Source organism: Leucoraja erinacea, chromosome 3 (assembly GCF_028641065.1).
Source record: "Leucoraja erinacea ecotype New England chromosome 3, Leri_hhj_1, whole genome shotgun sequence".
NCBI classification, from domain to species: domain Eukaryota; kingdom Metazoa; phylum Chordata; class Chondrichthyes; order Rajiformes; family Rajidae; genus Leucoraja; species Leucoraja erinaceus.
Window position 1 is genome coordinate 65,278,718 of NC_073379.1, and position 20,457 is coordinate 65,299,174.

Consider the following 20,457-nt stretch of genomic DNA (forward strand, 5'->3'; position numbering starts at 1 on the left):
ACTTCTTTAAACCTTTGTCTAACCATCTCCTTCACTCTCCACTTCTTATTTCCCATGCGGTGAAACCCACTTTATTCTCTCCTAGTTTAAAGGTTCTTTGAAGGCAATGACCACTGATTCAGCAAATTCTATTCTCTCAGCTGGATTCACTATGTGAATAAAGCAACATGTGGACTAATAACTCAAAACGTTACTAGATGCAAAACAAGTACAGGTACACAACCTTTTATCCGAAAGCCTTGGGACCAGACACTTCTCGGATTTCGGAATTTTTCGGATTTCGGAAGGAAGATTTTTAGCGTAGATTAGGTAGCGCAGCGCGGGCGGCTTGAAAAGTCTGGAGCGACTGCCTCCTCCCCGGAGACCGGGGAATCATTGCTTAAATGTTAGTCAGTTAGTTTGGAGGGATTTTATGTGGTGGGGGGGGTGAAGGGGGAAACTTTAATTCTTAGTCTCCTACCTGGTCGGAGAGGCGGGAGCGGGCAATGCTTTACTGGGTCGCCATGCAGTAAGCTCCGGTGCGCTGTGGCCGCCGACTCCCAACATCGCGGAGCTGGGGGCTGCGGGCGTTCGGCCGCAGGCGGCGCCGGTTGGAGCTCCGACCCCGGCGAACTCTACCCCTGGCTGCGCGGTGCTCCAAATCCAGCGCGGCCCGACGCCCGGACGCCCCGCAGCCCCAGCTCCGCGATGTTGGGAGTCAGCGGCCACAGCGCTCCGGAGCTTACCGCACGGCGACCTGGTAAGGCATTGCCCGCTCTCCGCCTCTCCGACCAGGTAGCAAACTAAGAATTAAAGTTTCCCCCTTCACCCCCCCCCCCCCCCCCCCCTTCACATAAAAGCCCTCCAAACTAACTGACTAACATTTAAGCAATGATTTACAGATGTTTAAGTGTCTCCCTGGTCTCCGGGGAGGAGGCAGCCGCTACAGTAGTACAGATCTGGGTTGACCGTGGGTCGTTTTGGGTCAAGTTTGGTGCCAAACGCGAGCTTTGGTGTGCAGACGATATCCTGGAAAAAATGTCCGGTTTTCGGAGCTTTTCGGTTTCCGGAACTCTGGATAAAAGTTTATGCACCTGTACTGAGAGTGCTGTCTACATGTAAAGTGCCTTTTATTTACCTCTGCACGTCTTCCCATCCTCCTGTAGAATGTAGCCTCTTGGACATGAGCAGTGGAAGCTTCCTTCTGTATTCTTACAGATAAAGTTGCAAGGTTTTGGAGACTGAGCACACTCGTCAAGATCTGTTAATGTGAAGTAATAACAGTGAATTATTTGAAAATTCCTCAGAGATTTATTGGAAATACTTGGAATGTTTAGGTCTTAATGAATATTATTATGGCATATTCCCTGCTAGCTCTATCTCATCTTATGTGGTATGACTTAATAGACTGAGTTTTCTATTCAATGCCATTTAAACACAGGTGGTAATTCACTGATTTCAATAAATCAATCAATAAAATCAAAAATGTGGATGAAGTTAGATATCGTCTTTAAATGTTTTATTATCCAAGAATTGTAATCAAGTTCTCAGACAGAAGGTGCACAAAAAAGCTGGAGAAACTCAGCGGGTGCAGCAGCATCCATGGAGCGAAGGAACTAGGCAACGTTTCGGGCCAAAACCCTTCTTAAGACTGATCTCAGACAGAAGAATTGGTTGTAATAATTGATGAGCTGTCAACACTGATTTTAATGCATTGTTGCATTGAACATTCAATAGGGTGCCATGGGCCTCCTGCTCTCTCATTTACAGATATTATTTTATTCATAATGCCCCTATTGACTTGAACTCTCTACCTGAATGTGCTATAGAAAGGACAGGCAGGTGGGCAGAAGAGATGGGGTAGCTCTGTTGGTGAGGGATGAAATTCAGTCCCTTGCGAGAGGTGACATAGGGACTGATGATGTTGAGTTGCTGTAGATAGAATTGAGGAATTGTAAAGGCAAGAAGACACTAATGGGAGTTATCGACAGACCCCCAAACAGTAGCCTGGATATAGGGTGCAAGTTGTAGCAGGAGTTAACATGCAACAAAGGTAATGCCACTGTGATTATGGGAGATTTCAATATGCAGGTAGACTGGGAAAATCAGGTTGGTTGTGGACCTCAAGAAAGGGAGTTTGTATGATGCCGCCGAGATGGATTCTTAGAGCAGCTTGTAATGGAGCCGACCAGAGAGAAGGCAATTCTGGATTTAGTGTTGTCTAATGAACCAGAATTAATAAGGAAACTCAAGGTAAAGGAACCGTTAGGAGGTAGTGATCATAATAATAAGTTTCAATTGGCAATTTGAGAGGGAGATGGTTAAATCAGAAGTGTCAGTGTTGCAGTGGAACAAAGGAAACCATGGAGGTATGAGAGAGGAGCTGGCCAAGGTCGACTGGAAAAGGATCCTAGCAGGAATGACGATGGAACAGCAATGGCAGGAATTTCTGGGCATAATCCAGAAGATGCAGGATCATTTCATTCCAAAGAGGAAGAGTGGGTAAGAGGCAACTGTGGCTGACAAGGGAAGTTAGGGACAGTATAAAACTAAAATAAAATGTGTTAAACATTGCAAAGAGTAGCGGGACACCAGAGGATTGGAAAACTTTCAAAGGACATCAGTAGGTAACTAAAAGGGCAATACGTAGTGAAAAGATGGAGTACGAAGGTACGCTCGGCAAGAATATAAAGAAGGATAGTAATGGGCCTGTCCCACTTAGGCGACTTTTTAGGCGACTACAGGAAAATATGCGGTCGCCACATGGTCGCCGGTGGTTGCCGGGGTGTTGCCTGTATGGTCGTGAGTAGTTTCCTCTTTTGCCCAAAGAGTTGTAGCATCTTTCTGTTCGTAGGAAAATTTTCAATATGTTGAAAAACATGACTAATGGGCTTGTCCCCAAAGAGCGTAGCTTGTCTTCTCCTGACGTAGGTACAGTCTTAGGTTGTCGTCAGGTTAACGTAGGTTGTCGCCAGATGACATAGGTTGTCGCTGGTGCTTTCTTTGGTGAATTCCATTGTCATAGTTGCCGGCAGTTGCCTAAAAAATTGCCTGTGGGACAGGCACTCGCCGGTTTTTCGGCGATCTGCTATGACTATAACAATTGCCGGCAGTTGCCTAAAAAATCACCTCGTGGGACAGGCCCATAAAAGCTTCTTTAGGTATGTTAAGAGAAAAAGATTAGTAAAGACAAATGTGGGTCCCTTGAAGGCAAAAACAGGTGAAATTATTATGGTGAACAAGGAAATGGCAGAAGAGTTGAACAGGTACTTTGGTACTGCCTTTACTCTTGAACATCACAAAAAATAAGTAGCTGTTCGTGGACTTTAGGAGAGCACATCAACCGAGGACGTACACACCATTGAGGATAAATGGGGATACTGTGGATAGGGTGAGCTGTTTTAAATACCTGGGAGTCCACATCTCTGAGGATATGACATGGACATCACACGCTGCAGCACTCGTGAGTAAGGCAAGGCAGCGCCGTTACCACCTCAGGCAATTGAGGAAATTCAGAGTGTCTCTGAGGATCCTCCAGTGCTTTTACTCAGCGGCTGTGGAAAGCATCTAGTCCGGAAATATTACAATCTGGTTTGGGAATTGCTCTGCCCAGGACAAGAAGGCTCTGCAGACAGTAGTGTGTTCGGCCGAATGCACTATGGGAACTTCACTCGTCCCTCTGCAGGAACTAGACATCAGGAGGTGCAACTCCAGAGCCAATAAGATCATGGGATCCACCCCTGCAACAGACTGTTCCAGATGCTACGGTCAGGCAAACGCCTCAGTTGCCATGCTGTGAGAACGGAGAGGTTGAGAAGGAGTTTCTTCCCAGAGGCCATTAGGACTGTAAACCCCTACCTCACCAGGGACTAACTTTACTGTACCACTCTACTGTTTTTTTTTTTTAATTGCAGTTTTATTTTCCCCCCCCTTTTTCCTTCCGCCCACAATATGTGATTCTGTTCCATTCTGTTCGAAGTTTATTTGTTTGTTTGTTTTTTTGCACAAAGTCCGCGAGCATTGCCACTTTTCATTTCACTGCACATCTCGTGTGTGTATGTGATGAATAAACTTGACTTGACTTGACTAAGGAAGACACAAATAATCTCACAGCTGTACTAGAGGACAGAGGGTCTCGGGAGACAGAGGAACTGAAATAAATTTGCATTAGGCGAGAAATAGTATTGGGTAGACTGATGGGAGTGAAGGCTGATAAATCCCCAGGGCCTGATGGTCTGAAATCGTGGATGCATAGGTGATCATTTTCTAAAGTTCTGTAGATTCAGGATCAGTTCCTGTGGATTGGAGGGTAGCATTTGTTATCCCACTTTTCAAGAAAGGAGCGAGAGAGAAAATGGGGAACTATAGACCAGTTAGCCTGACATTGGTGGTGGGGAAGATGCTGGAGTCAATTATTAAAGGAGTATTAACGGCGCATTTGTATAGCAGTAAAAGGATTAGTCCAAGTCAGCATGGATTTATGAAGGGAAAATCCTGCTTGACTAGTCTTCTGGAATTTTTTGAGGATGTGACAAGTAAAATGGATGAAGGAGAGCCAGTGGATGTAGTGTATCTGGACTTTCAGAAAGCCTTTGATAAGGTCCCACAGGAGATTAGTGGGCAAAAATTAGCGCACATGGTATTGGGGTATTGACATGGATAGGGAATTGGTTGGCAGACAGGAAACAAAGAGTAGGAATAAATGGGTCCCTGTCAGAATGGCAGGCAGCGGCGAGTTGAGTGGCGCAAGGCTCGGTTCTGGGGCTGCACATATTTACAATATATATTAATGATTTAGATGATGGAATTAAAAATAACACGAGCAGATTTGCAAATGACACATAGCTGGATGGCAGTGTGAACTGCGAAGAGGATGCTAGGAGGTTGCAGGGTGACTTGGACAGGTTGAGTGAGTGGGCAGATGCATGGCAGCTGCTGTATAATGTAGATAAATGTGAGGTTATACACTTTGGTGGCAAGAATAAGGAGGCAGATTATTATCTCAATGGTGTCTGATAAGGAAAAATTGAATTGCAACGAGACCTGGGTGTCCTTGTACACCAGTTACTGAAAGTAAACATGCAGGTACAGCAGGCAATGAAGAAAGCTAATGGCGTGTTGGCCTTCATAACGAGATAATTTGTTTATAGGAGTAAAGAGGTCCTTCTGCAGTTGTACAGGGCCCTAGTGAGACCACATCTGGAGTATTGTGTGCAATTTTGGTCTCCTAATTTGAGGAAGGACATCCTTGCTATTGAGGCAGTGCAGCATAGGTCCACGAGGTGAATCCCCGAGATGGCAGGACTGTCATATGATGAAAGATTGGAAAGACTGGGCTTGTATTCACTGGAATTTAAAAGGATGAGAGGGTATCTTATAGAAGTGTATAAAACTATAAAAGGACTGGACAAGCTAGGTGCAAGATGTTTTTCCCCAATGTTGGGGGAGTCCAGAACCAGGGGCCATAGTCTAAGAATAAAGGGGAGGCCAACCTCTATAATTCCCCGTTTTCCATCTCTCTCCTTTCTTAAAAAGTAGGATAACATTAGCTATTCTCCAATCCACAGGAACTGATCTTGAATCAATAGAACATTGAAAAATGATCACCAATGTGTCCACAATTTCTAGAGCCACCTCGTGGGCCCAACTTTCCCACACCGGCCAACATGTCCCAGCTACACCTGTCCAACCTGCCTGCGCTTGGTCCATATCCCTCAAAACCTGTCCTATCCATGTACCCGTCTAACTGTTTCTTAAGCGTTGGGATAGTCCCAGCCTCAACTACCTCCTCTGGCAGCGTGTTCCATACACCCACCACCCTCTGTGTGAAAAAGTTACCACTCAGATTCCTATTAAATCTTTTGCCCTTCACCTTGAACCTATTGTATGTCCTTTGGTCCTCGATTCCCCTACTCTGGGCAAGAGATTCTGTGCATCTACCCAATCTATTCCTCTCATGATCACCCCTCATCCTCCTGCGCTCCAAGGAAGAGACCCAGTCTACTCAACCTCTCCCTGTGGCTCAGACCCTCTAGTCCTGGCAACATCCTCGTAAACATTCTCTGAACTTTTCAGGCTTGACAATATATTTCCTATAACATGGTGCCCAGAACTGAAAACAATACTCTAAATTGGGGGATTTATGACCACAATACTCTAAAATGGGAGTGGGATAACATTCTCTTTCCCAGTTCTAATGAAATGTCTTTTACACGAAACGTTAACTCTTTCCTTTTCCACAGAATGCTGCCTGACCTGCCGATTGCTTGCACTATTTTCTGTTTTCACGACTGAGATGGAAGTCACTATTGAGAAGAGTTTGTGGCTACAGCTTGCTCCTGATCTTTGTTGAATGTGATTTTAATTCTGACTCTTCTTCACCCGGTTTCTGCCTATAGCTGCATTCAGCTCATGTTTAGGCAGCAGATATGGCCAATATTAAAAATATTGTACCCTTGTGGATATAACTCTGCTCTAAGCTAACAAATGTTCCAACAAGTAATATCACAATCGTCTTTAATTTAAAGTTATATTAAGCTAACATAAATTGCTGCTCTTTAAGGGCATGTCCCACTTACGTGACTTTTTCGACGACTACCGGTACCCGTCATAGGTCATCACAGGTCACTGAAAATTTTCAACATATTGCAAATTCAGCGGCGACCAGAACAAGGTACAACACTTTGGGCGGCTACTCATGACCATACAGGCTTCACCCCGCGACATGGTCGTGAGTCGTCTCCTAGTCACCTATAGAGTCGTAGCGTCTTTCTGGTCGCCGCTAAATTTTCAACATGTTGATCATTTTCGGCGACCAATGACAGGAGCCGGCAGTCGCCAAAAAAGTTGCGTAAGTGGGACAGGCCCTTTAGAGCAATACAATTGAAGAATCACAAAATGGTCATTACATGGAAAAGGGCCATTTTGTTCACTGATTTTGTACCAGTCTATGAAATCCCATCACAGTTTGTCACACTCGCTTACCCTCTTGCTATAGTTCAACATCTTCCCTTCATCCAGTTTCCTTTTCAAAAACGCTACAAATAAATTAACCTCCACTATTACCTTAACCATGTATTTCAGACTCCAGTGATCCATGCTTCATGTTACTTTAGTTTATTTAGCCAATCACCTTCACTTAATTCCCCTTGATTCCTGAACCTTCTGTCAGTGGGGGGGGCACTCATCATCTGGCAATTGGTTGTCCATCCCTGTGTCTGACTGGTCACCTTTCCAAGTGTTTATCATCAAGACTTTACTAACTTATTGAAGCCCTTGCAGTTTAGTCTGGCCACATTAAGAGAACCAAAAATGGATTGTGTGTTATACTTGGTTAATATGTACAACCTCGGAGAAAGTTGTGAACTAAGCAGCTGATGCAAACCAACCTTGCATCACTGCACCATTGAAAACCTCTCCTCACCGGCACTGGAACACATTGCCATGGGACCTCCTTGCAAAGCAGTTAAATGCAAGTTTTCACATGTAAATGTTTATACCCCAGTGCTTTTTTTTAATGTTACAAAATTGTCGTTGACATGCATAAAAGTATTAGTAATGACGCAAAAAGGATTTAAACCTACTTACCAGTGCATGTTGTATCAATAAGGTGTGTAGTGTAACCAAGCTTACAGAGACAGCGGTAAGAACCCAATGTATTGATGCACTGCCCATTCTGACATAGGTTGGGTAGCACCTTACACTCATCAATGTCTGTAATTTAAAACATCTATATTAAACACATATTTATGAAAAAAGATACTAAGAAAAAGAGAAGTAAAGAATTTTTTGGTACTTTATTCAATTGAAAGTAATTATTTTACACAAGAATGAATAAGAAGTAATTTTATTAAAGTTACCGCTTACCACTTATCAATCATGTATACTATGTCTAAAAACAATTAATTTGCTTATTAATCAAAATGTCCATACTTTATTGCCGTCCTCACAAACTATTTAGAAATTAAACTTCTTTTAATCTTTTAAGATACAATTTGTGAGTAAATATTTGCTTTACCTTGTCCATCAGTCGTATAGCCTGGACCATGTGGACATAACTTTCTGTACTGGGTAGTTCCAGGTAGTGGGCAGAGTTCACATTGATTACCCCAGCCACGACCACCGTCGCAACAACACTCAGACTTGGTGACCATATTGCGACTGCTGGAAGACATCTGACACATGGTCTGCAGCACCTCTGCAAAGCAGAAGGCTTGGCGATTGTCTGCGGCATGAAATTTGGGATTAAAATCTGAATATCAACTAGATATTAAAGTTTAAAACCAAGTATTTGTGCTGTTTATTCAAATAAATTGAGTCAATATAAATGTAGTCTGTCTTAAATCAATAAGCTAAAGAATGAGTGAACTGCCTTTTTACTGTTGAGAAAGATAATTTGAACTGCTCTGTTACTGATCCAGCCCACTAGTACCAATCTGCCTAATATTACTAAAGAAAGATCCCTGGTTCACTGTTAGTTACTGGGAGCAATGGTTTCACCCTTTGTGTAATTGGGAGTGTTTTCATGGGTGTTGCCTCCATTTACATGAGACACATCACTGGAGACAACATACAGCTGTCACTCTCAGAATGCACCCAACACAATCAGTTTATGAGGCTTTTAAGACAATCTTAGGCTATGCGTTGGGACTGAGGAAATCGAGAAAAATTCCACATGACTGTACATTCTTTTCATAGCACCACTGGCTACATCCACAAAACAATACAGACCTCTGAGCCCCATCCAAAGTGATTTATTTCATCTCTGCTTCTGAATTATTTTCAATGTGGGAGCCCAATAGTGACACAAAATAAGAGCCAATAAAGGGGCAGACGACTTAAGAGTTACCATCTGTAGGCTTTAGCACAGACCAAAATCTAGGTCATTGAATGAAAGGGATAAGACTGGAGGGAGGGAGGCCTCTAAAGACCCTCATTTGCTCCTGCTGCATTTCAAAAGGATTAACATAATTAACCTGAACCTACCAAAGTTATCCATCAGTGAGTCCCAGTCAGTGCTTACAATGGGTGTGCAAGAGGAAGGAGGGGCAGAATGTTAAACTTCATGCCACAACTAGGGTTAACATGTAATGGAGATAGACACAAAAAGCTGGAGTAATTCAATGGGACAGGCAGTATCTCTGGAGAGATGGAATGGGTGACTTTTTGGGTCGAGATCCTTCTTCAGACTCTTGCTCCAATGACGTCTCAACCCGAAACGTCACCCATTCCTTCTCTCCAGAGATGCTGCCTGTTCCGCTGAGTTACTCCAGCTTTTTGTGTCTATCTTCAGTTTAAACCAGCATCTGCAGTTCCTTCCTTAACATGTATTGGGTTGGGAATTAGAAGGTTGCAGCTATTCTAGTGAAGATTCAGGGAAGCGAGCTAGTATTGAGTGAAGAGATTGAGTCACATCACCCCATTTTCCATATAATAGCTGGAGAAAATAACAAAAGAAAATCTAGTCAGTCACTACATATAACAGATGCAAGAAATATGAAAAAAAATTAATGCTGGAAATATTCAGTAAATCAAACTGTAACTGGGGAAAGTGTTAAAGGCTCGGTCATATTTCAGGACATTCAAACTTATGATTTGTTTGGGACATAAACTTTTTTCCCCTACCCTCAGAAATATCATCTAATCAAAAGAAAATTCAGACTACTGGAGCAATACATTGGCACTAAAGAGTTAACATCTTTGTTTGTAAATTGGATTCTACATAGCAGTTGAGAGTTACAAGTAATAAAAAATTCTCTGAAACTGAGAATGAGGGCTTTCATAGAATGTGAGAAATCGATATTTAATGCACAAACATCTCTACAGTCATATGCATACTTTAGAGAGTTGAAACTGCTCATCAAAGTTTGAAAAATTAGTCCAGATGGGTTAAACACACAGCTTTTTAAATTAATGAGGTACATTTTGTCCAACTGCTCCAAATGCACACTCTGCCATCATTCTTTCAGGATGATCAATTCATTTACTATTCCCAATTGTGTGTAATGATCTCACTCATAGTCCTTTCTTGGTATTTCCCACTGAGCTGCTAGTTTGAGAATTGTTCTCAGATTACAGCATAAAACTTCTACTATAAACCCACTGACTCAGCTTTCTTGACTACACTTCTTCCCACCCTGCTTCCTGTAAGGACTCTATCGCCTATTCCCAATTCCTCCGCCTACGCCGCATCTGCACCCAGGATGAGGTATTCCAGACCAGGGCATCGGAGATGTCCTCATTCTTTAGGGAACAGGGGTTTTCCCTCTTCTATTATAGATGAGGCTCTCACTAGGGTCTCTTCTATACCCCGTAGCTTCGCTCTTACTCCCCATCCCCCTACTTCGCCCAGTTCGCATGAACCAACCTGATCTCCCGGTGGCTCAGCTCTTCAACTCCCCCTCTCATTCTGAATCCTCCATTGCCAGAGTGAGGCCCAGTGCAAATTGGAGGAACAGCACCTCATATTTCGCTTAGGTAGTTTACACCCCAGGGGTATGAACATTGACGTCTCCAATTTCAGATAGTCCTTGCTTTCTCCCTCCTTCCTCTCCCCTAGGCTTACTGTCGCCGCCTCTTCCTTTCTTTTTCCCACCCCCCCTCCGACTTCAGTCTAAAGAAGGGTCTCGACCCGAAACATCGCCTATTCCTTCTCTCCATCGATGCTGGCTCACCCGCTGAGTTCCTCCAGCATTTTTGACTACCTTCGATTTTTCCAACATCTGCAGTTCTTTCTTAAACAGCATAAAGATTATCACTTTAGGTATGACAAACCTAGGAATGATCCATGGTAGATGCGAGAGAAATTTATACACCTGGATTAATGTATCCACTTGGCCTGGACTAGGCAGTCTCAAGGTAACATGGTGGAAAATCAGTTAGTGTTGCTGCCTTGCAGCTCCATGTACCCAGGTTTAATTCTGACCTCGGGTATGCTCTGTGTTTGCATGAATGGGTTTCTTCCCACATCGATTGAGATATTGTAGATTAATTGGCTGTAGTAAATTATCCCTTATTGCAAAAGGAATCAAAGAGGAATGGATGAGAACCTGAGGGTACAGAATAGGTTGCAGGAATGCAAGAGAAAAATATAAAGAGGAATTAAACTGATGGGAATATCCCTCTGGGAGGCAGTAAGGATCAGATAAGCCCAATGGGCTCCTCTGTCATTCTATTTGAATTTACCAATGCACTCTGTGCCTGAGGGCGTTGCTCGAAATCCATCACCACAGTCGCATTTGTAACTACCAACAATATTTAAACAACGTCCATTTTCACAGATTCCCGGTTTGCTCCAGCACTCATTATCATCTAGAATGAGAAGATTAAAGGCAATTCATAAAGTTAAAGAAACATCAACAAACCATAACAACTTTGATTCTTTATCGTATACTGTAAACATAGAAATTAGGTGCAGGAGTAGGCCATTCGGCCCTTCGAGCCTGCACCGCCATTCAATATGATCATGGCTGATCATCTAACTCAGTATCCCGTACCTGCCTTCTCTCCATACCCCCTGATCCCCTTAGCCACAAGGGCCACATCTAACTCCCTCTTAAATATAGCCAATGAACTGGCCTCAACTACCCTCTGTGGCAGAGAGTTCCAGAGATTCACCACTCTCTGTGTGAAAAAAGTTCTTCTCATCTCGGTTTTAAAGGATTTCCCCCTTATCCTTAAGCTGTGACCCCTTGTCCTGGACTTCCCTAACATCGGGAACAATCTTCCTGCATCTAGCCTGTCCAACCCCTTAAGAATTTTTAAGTTTCTATAAGATCCCCTCTCAATCTCCTAAATTCTAGAGTATAAACTCAATGTATTGCATTGAGTTACTCCGGATCTTCTTTGAAAAGTTATAAAAGAGTCAGAATCATACTGTCTGGAAATAATGACTCTAGACCTACCCATTAATAAAACATTAAAGTGTGTACATTTTCCAAGAACACACTTTAAATTCTTAGTCAAAATAAAATAATAAATAATTAATTGAATAATTCAACTAAATACTTTTCTACCAATGCAAATCTTACCCAGGATCCTAATTCCTGATGAATGAAGCTTCAACCCTCCCTAACACCTCAAATCTCCATTCTCATTAGATATCTTCCTGGCGAGCCATGATCTGAGCTGTACTTGTCTGCACAAGAGCCTTTGCACACATGTCCAAGGTTGAATAATGACATAAAATGCTTTAGAATATTGCAGTATGGCAGTGGAGGGGTGGGGTGCACAGAGCATGTATTAGCCTAACGTGCATTGCTTGTTCTAACATCTCCATAGAAGTGAAGACATTTTCCACATCCCTCTACCTCATCTCATGTTGCCAAATTTCTGCAGCACAGAAACCAGAAATTTGAGGCGTCACAACAACTAAAAGCATGTCGACTTATCTATTGGTCAGGAGACGCACAAGTGTTTCCTTTCCTTGAGCCAAGTTCTTCTGCCAAATATTTGCCCCGCACCACTTCACAGATAGCTACATCTATGAAGTCCATGGATTTTGACTAAATGCTCATGTTCTCTTGACTGAATACAGCAGTAGTCCCAGAACTGTGATGTCAGTCATGGAGGGCTATTAATTTCCTGCTGTAGTGAAGTCTCCCGATAATCAGGATTCAGAGACTTAATGTCATTAATTTGCAAAGTGAGTAATTCAATCCACATTGCATCGCGTTTGTAGGTGGTCAAGAAACACCTTACCAGTGCAACCATCTCCATCAGGCCTGCGGACCATTCCTGACGGGCAAATACACATGAAGGTACCAATCAGGTTTTTGCACATCATGCCCCTGGATTCACAGTCATGGAGTTCCTGTGCACATTCATCAAGGTCTGTGACAAACACAAAATAGAAAGGTAGTTTACATAACAAACAATAATAAATAGATGTACAGACTTTGATCCTTTTTACACACCGCATCATAATTAAATGTAGCTCGAAATAACAAAGTCAAAGAAAAAAAAGATCTGAATATTCCTCTCAGGATTATTTTTGCCATCTGTAATTGCACAAAAATTTAAAACAGTAAAATCAGACAGTGCATTGTGACCATAACTGTTCAGATAATATATGGATATCTCAGCTATTGACTGAAAACCACATTTTGGTGCTTGTTTAGCTGGCATATGTCCTGATGGCAGGATTACATTTCAATCCCATGTAAACTACATTACAGACACAAGGCTTACAATGCATGAAACTAGGAAAAACACAGATACAGGCCATAAGTCGGCTCTTTTTATATCGTGCCAGCCACCCAATCGACTTTCCTTGCATACAACTTAATTGCTTTTTAGAGCAATATCACACCCTATTGTATCATTCAGCCATTTGCACTTCATTTTAAAGGATTTTTCTGACGATTTGCCATGGTGAAAAAACCCTGCTATGTGACTTCACCATTTTCTTTGGCAATACATTTGCTCAGCAGCAACAATACATTTCCTGTCTAAAGGTGATTAAAGAGTGAACATTATGGGACAAAATGCATTGACAAGCAAGGCTGAGCCTGTGACTTGAGTCTCAGCCACGTGTTCTGGTGGTCACGTATTGCAAGAGTCCCAAATGTCTTTCAATTTGCAAAGGTTGGAACTGGCATTTTTCTTGATTATTTGACCTCACCTCTGCACATCTTTCCATCTTCTCTTAAAGAGTAACCATTGGGACATGTGCATTCAAAAGAGCCAAAGGTGTTGATGCAGCGGAATGCACACAGCAGTGGGTTCAACGCACATTCGTTTATATCTGAAAAGTTAAAAAGTTAGAAATGAGAATGTTTCCTATACATTTTTCTTTATTCAGGAATCCCTGTGTTGGACTTAAAGAGATCAATATCACAAAGTTCACTCAATGTCAAAATGAAAAAGGTGGAAGAAAAAATAAAATAATCCTAAAGAATTGTGAGTTCCCAAAGTGACTGTGAGTGGACAAGGGATTTTAACATGACTGAGTCCTTGGGTTTAAATGGCGCTGGGTGTGGGGAAGGAGGGGTTAAATGAAGATTACGAACAACCACATCATGTAAATCCCAAACCTAAGAACCAAACACCAATCTATCACCTTCATATTTCATTGATCAGGTTAAGAGGAAGGCAGAAGGTGACTGGATGTAAAGAGAATGAAAGCTTCTCCTGAAGTCTGGGGGAAAGGCTGAGGCCATTCACTTTATCAATGCATCTCATAATTTGTTCACCCCTTAGCTTTCTACACTCCACAGAAAGAAGCTTAAAATGAATACTCATCGAGTAAACATCAGAGCATTCGATTCTTGGTCAGGATGTGACATTTACATCAGAAATAAGACAGGTCTCTTGCAGGTCTGCCACCCAGCCTGGCACTGCCCCAGTCCCACTATGGCCATTACCCCCACTATGGCAGTCAGTGGGGTTCAGTAAATGGGGGAACCCAGAGTATCTGTCCTGACCCTTTAATTAGCCAGGTTCATGAGCCCTTAAAACCTGGGCTCTGCTGCAGTCTCATTAAATTTCCCATTAAAGCGACTGGAAGATGCCTTGCAGGACTGTCCCCCAGCCTGGAACTGCCCCAGTCCCACTATGGCCGTCACCCCCACTCTGCACACTGGCAGTCAGTGGGGTTCAGTAAAGGGAGGAACCCACAAGAACTGCCCTCACCCATTAATTAGGCTGGTTCAGGAGCAGGACCTCTGCGACAGTGTCATTAAAAAAAACTACTTAATTATATATGATTACTTAATTATATATACAACACTTACTTAATTATATATGATTACAGTCATATTTACAAGTCATATATATATATATATATATATGTATAATAATATATAGTTTAAATGGACTGCAACACGGAAATAGGCTGCCCATGGTGTAATATGGGCATTGGCCACTAGATGGCGCTTTCTTTCCCGATCTCATTTAATTAATTAATGTGCAACGTTTGGCACTGACGAGTTATGACATCTTTCTCAATTATATTTCATCTAAATCTGTGGAGAAGTTCAAGTAGTTCCGTGACGTGGGTCACGAAAATCGATTTCTAGACACATTTTTGATGCTCGGCCCACAGCCTATTTATCCTTTTTTCTGTGCAATGTACGGCTTGATTTTAATCATGTATAGTTTTTGCTTTGACTGGATAGCTTGCAAACAAATGTTTTTCACTATACCTCGGTACATGTGACAATAATAAACTAAATTAAAGTTAAAGGTCTATTTGTTCTTTTGAGACAAATTAAAACTTCTGGAGGTGATGGCTTAACAACTGATTTACACTTGGTTCAGTGGCACAGGGGAGGCCCAAACCTACTATGAAGCTGGCTGGCAACATCTCAGAATCCATGAGGAAGGACATCATCATTCACTTCTGCTCACAAAAATGGGAAAGGCAGGAACTCAGAAACTGTTTACCCAACTCACCCGTAAATTGGCGATTATGAGATTCTGCCCAAGGTCATTGGGGCATTTTAGACCTGCAGGGAATCTATGACACCTTGTGCTCCCCAGGGTGATGATCTCCTACGTTCAGGGACAGGGTGATGGATTATTGCTTGCCAGCTTGAATCAGAAGGCCGTTGTCAGAATCTGCACGTGGTATAATGGATGTACTTTCCATTAAATTAAAAAATCAAATAGCCAGAATGTGTGCGTAATTGATCAGTAAATAAGTAATTTATACAGGCTCTGGGCACATACTTTAAAAACACATTTTGAAAGTGAAGACCTGTAAATGTCATCTTCCTGCAGCTCTTTTTCTCTACACCGCTCCCCCAACACCCCTTTCCTCATCAAGGGCACGAGAGGCATGGAGTAAATTCAAATGGCTTTTATCTCATAATCTGCCTGGGTCACATAGCAGGAAACCATGGTCAAATTTACCACATATAGCCAGCAACTTGTATAATGATCAGAAAGAGTTACCTTCACAAGTCATCATTGGACCAGGCTCAAATCCTTCATCACAAGTGCATTCAAATCCTCCAACCACATTAGTGCAAGTGCCATTGCCACAGGGGTTACCAATTGAACATTCATCAGTGTCTGTTTTAGAACACGAAGAATTATTGGCATTTTTAGTTCTACTGTTTTGAACAACTCTGCACTAAAAACATGTAACATTAGACTATCATAACAAATATACATTCTGAACATTCACCGGTAAAGTATGCAAATAAATTTAAGAATGTTCAGGATTAATGTATACCTACATTATATTAATGGTGGAAAATAATATTACCTTTTAGGTCTAATTTGTACTTTCAGAGAGAATATTAAAATATATAATAGGAAATCAGCATGCCATTTTTCCTTTGCAAATAATTCAACTAAATAGAAATTAAATTAGAATATAAACGGGGGGTAAGCCATTGTAACCAATATCCACCACCATAGTGATTCTAAGCCATTCATTCTATAATGACCAACAACAGTTTTCCTACCAGCACAATTAACTCCACTGTAGTCCAGGTTGTATCCCATGGGACACTCGCATCGGAATGATCCATCCGTGTTGATACAATGGCCATTTGAACAAATTCCAGGGTTTTCAAAGCATTCGTTAACATCTACATTGCAGAACAATAAATCAGATCAGGATAAATCAACCATCGTGATTAAACAGCTTCATTCTAAATGCTTTCTAAAAGCTTTCAAGAGAGAAACATAGAAACATAGAAAATAGGTGCAGGAGGCCCTTCGAGCCATCTTTAAAAGCCCTATCTAGCTATTATGATCAGCCATGATCACATTGAATGGTGGTGCTGGCATGAAGGGTAGAATGGCCTACTCCTGCACCTATTGTCTATTGCATAATTGTCTATCCAGTAAATTCAAAATATAAATTATTTTCAATAATTCAAGCCTTTCTTTAATATTAAATTATCGGTGTCAAGGCCAACATTTATTGCCCATTACTAATTGACCTTGAGAAGATGGTGGAGAGCCAATGCTGTCTGACAGGTGAAGGTACTCTTAAAAAGCTGTGGGGTAGGGAATTCCAAGATTTGGACCCAGCAGCATTGAAGAAACACGAGTATCTTCCATAAGTAGGTAAGGTAAGGTACTTGGAGGGAACAAGCAGCTGGTATTTTCATGTGTACCTATTGCCTTTAGACTTCCTGTTGATAGAAGTTACGGATTTAGGAGATACTGTTAGAGTAGCCTAGGAGACAACTGCTGACCATTTTGTCAATGTCAATCACTGCAGGGACTAAGCATCTGAAATCATGGGGTGTACAAATCCAGCAGGCTGCTTTGCACAGGGTGGATGTCAGATTCTTGTGAATAGGAGTTGTGCTCATCCAGAAGGGGAAAATAATCATTATCCAGAGGTGTTTTTTTTTAAATCCAGAGGTTTTGGACATGTTTCAAGGAAGCTTTGAGCACACAATGATTAATTTAATTATTAATGGCTGCCATTGGCATCTAACGACTTGCAAGATGTGGAAAGTGATCCACATTTTTGAGAATCTTATGAATTTCTATTATAGGATTACACTGTTGTGCCGTGGGGCCAGGTGGACAGTGGACTTTTGAAAGGTTGAGTGATATTCACACCCTCTTGTTTAATCAGTAAACCAGTCAACTATAATTTTCAGCTCGACCTTCAAGCACATGCATTTACAAGCATCCTCTGAGCTGGACCTCTGAAGTCCAGATGACATTGGTCCTGGAGTCATAGAAACATAGAAAAATAGGTGCAGGAGTAGGCCATTCAGCCCTTCGAGTCAGCACCGCCATTCAATATGACCATGGCTGATCATCTAAAATCAATACTCCTTTGCTGCTTTTTCTCCATATTTGATTCCTTGAGACCTAAGAGCTAAATCTTACTCCCTCTTGAAACATCCAGTGAATTGGCCTCCACTGCCTTCTATGGCAGATAATTCCACAGATTCACAACTCTCTTGGTGAATAAGATTTTCCTCATCTCAGTCCTAAATGGCCTACCCCTTATTCTTAAACTGTGACCCCAGGTTTCCTCAACTCCCCCAACATTGGGAACATTTTTCCTGCATCTAGCCTCTCCAATCCTTTAAAGATTTTATATGTTTCTATGAGATCTCATCCTTCTTAATTCCAGTGAATACAAGCCCAGTCGACCCATTCTTTCACATATCAGTCCCGCCATGTTCCTCCTTGCTCTTAAACTTAAATCCTCTTGCAATGAAGGCCAACATGCCATTAGCTTTCTTCACTGCCTGCTGTACGTGCATGCTTACTTTCAATGACTGATGTACAAGCACGCCCAGGTCTTGTTGCACCTTCCGTTTTCTAATCTGACACCATTCAGATAATAATCTGTCTTTCTGTTCTTACCACCTCACATTTATCCACATTATACTGCATCTGCCATGAATCTGCCCACTCAACCAACCTATCCATGTCACCCCACAGCCTCATCGCAGCTCACACTGCCACCCACCTTTGTGCCATCCGCAAACTTGGAGATGTCACATTTAATTCCCTCGTCTAAATTGTTAATATATATTGTAAATAACTGGGGTCCCAGCACCGAGCCTTGCGGCACTTCACTAGTCACAGCTACCCCATGAGTCAAGTCACCATAGGTCGAACTGTTCCGCATTATTTCTGAAAGTTATTCCATTATCACAGTAGACAAAAATGCTGGAGAAACTCAGCGGGTGAGACAGCATCCATGGAGCGAAGGAAATAGGTGACGTTTCGGGTCGAGACCCTTCTCCAGACTGATGCGGGGGTGGGGGTGGGGGAGCGGGAAGAAAAAAGGAAGAGGTGGAGACGGTGGACTGTGGGAAAGCTGGGAATGGGAGGGGAAAGCAGGGACTACCTAAAATTAGAGAAGTCAATGTTCATACCGCTGGGGTGTAAACTACCCAAGCAAAATATCAGATGCTGCTCCTCCAATTTACGGTGGGCCTCACTCTGGCCATGGAGGAGGCCCAGGACAGAAAGGTTGGATTCGGAATGGGAGAGGGAGTTGAAGTGCTGAGCCACCGGGAGATCAGGTTGGTTATTGCGAACCGAACGGAGGTGTTGGGCAAAGCGATCGCCAAGCCTACGCTTGGTCTCACCGATGTAGAGCAGCTGACACCTAGAGCAGCAGATGAAATAGATGAGGTTGGAGGAGGTGCAGGTGAACCTCTGTCATACCTGGAAAGTCTGCTTGGGTCCTTGGATGGAGTCAAGGCGACAAGTGTAGCATTTCCTGTGGTTGCAAGGGAAAGTGCCGGAACAGGGGGTGGTTTGGATGGGAAGGGACAAATTGACCAGGGAGTTACGGAGGGAGCAGTCTCTGCGGAAAGCCGAAAGGGGAGGAGATGGGAAGATGTGGCCAGTGGTGGGATCCCGTTGGAGGTGGCGAAAATGTCAGAGGATTATTTTTGTTGTATGTTAGGCTGGTAGGGTGGAAGGTGAGGACAAGGGGGACTATGGTTTGGAACACCTCATCCTGGGTGCAGATGCTGCGTAGATGGAGGAATTGGGAGTAGGGGATGGTCCTTACAGGAAACAGGGTGGGAAGAAGTGTAGTCCAGATAGCCATGGTAGTCAGTGGGTTTATAGTAGATGTCGGTCAGTATTTTTTATCCCAGTATGTTTGTTCAGAGTGATGTGCAACATTGCAGACAGAAAAGAGAAAAGTATCATGGTAGTGCATTGCTTGACACCAGATAGGTCAGAAGCAGCCATGATGCCTTTGCCTGATGTGCCACCTGCAACTAAAGCACTACGACAAACCAAAGGGTGTTGGCTGACTGAGCAACTACAAGCATTCCCACAGAAAATGTAGCAGAGCAAGCAGCCGCTTTGCATTTACGAACTATAATTCCGCTGTGCAAGGAGAGAATGGGCAAGTGACTTTTCGGATTGGGATCATTGAGTCTGTAGAAGGATCTCGACCCAAAATGTTGCATGTCCATATCCTCCCCAGGTGCTGCCTGACCCACTGAGTTCCTCCAGCACTTTATATTTTACTCAAGATTCCAGCATCTGCATTATCTCGTGTCTCCAATTCTGCTGCCTGGACAGTCTGGAATGGTAACAGCATTGTTTGGCTGAGCGCATGTCAAAATGCATACTGCTCAGACGGATCAATTATGCCACATGTTTTACTCCTGAGCCTGCTGAGGCCGTTTATAACCAACTCCAACAACTGCTTTGTGCATATTTGGTGCTGTGTGGCCAACTTTACAACTGCGACTACTCTCCAGAAGCACTTCATTTGCTATAAAATGCACTGATCTCCTGAAAAGGGCTTGCATGATGCCATATAAATGAAAGTTCTTTCTTGTAGAAATTCTTAATCATATCAAATATTTAGCTGGAGTGTCCATAGTCACTTTGTTAAATAAAACACTGCAGTTACATTCAGCTTTTCTTACCTTCACGAGTCTCTCCAAAGCCAGGGATAATTCCATGACCATATGGACACAGATCCAGGAATGCAACTGCAAAAGAGATCAAATTTATTTTATAACGGACACCCTTTGGCAGCTTGAGGTCTCAGCGGTGACCAGGGATTTAAAG

At 42.7% G+C, this 20,457-nt stretch overlaps 1 protein-coding gene across 1 annotated transcript in view; it reads right to left on the reverse strand.

Moving 5' to 3' along the window:
- LOC129695673 (fibrillin-2-like) overlaps positions 1–20,457 on the reverse strand; it is a 296,346-nt gene that overhangs the window by 23,015 nt on the left and 252,874 nt on the right. The window contains exons 51-59 of the mRNA XM_055632838.1: positions 20,313–20,378; positions 16,392–16,517; positions 15,874–15,993; positions 13,601–13,723; positions 12,679–12,810; positions 11,164–11,289; positions 7,997–8,203; positions 7,567–7,692; positions 1,118–1,240 (exon numbers count right to left, since the gene is read on the reverse strand). Coding sequence (XP_055488813.1) covers positions 1,118–1,240; positions 7,567–7,692; positions 7,997–8,203; positions 11,164–11,289; positions 12,679–12,810; positions 13,601–13,723; positions 15,874–15,993; positions 16,392–16,517; positions 20,313–20,378 — 1,149 coding nt within the window. The remainder of the gene's footprint in view (positions 1–1,117; positions 1,241–7,566; positions 7,693–7,996; positions 8,204–11,163; positions 11,290–12,678; positions 12,811–13,600; positions 13,724–15,873; positions 15,994–16,391; positions 16,518–20,312; positions 20,379–20,457) is intronic.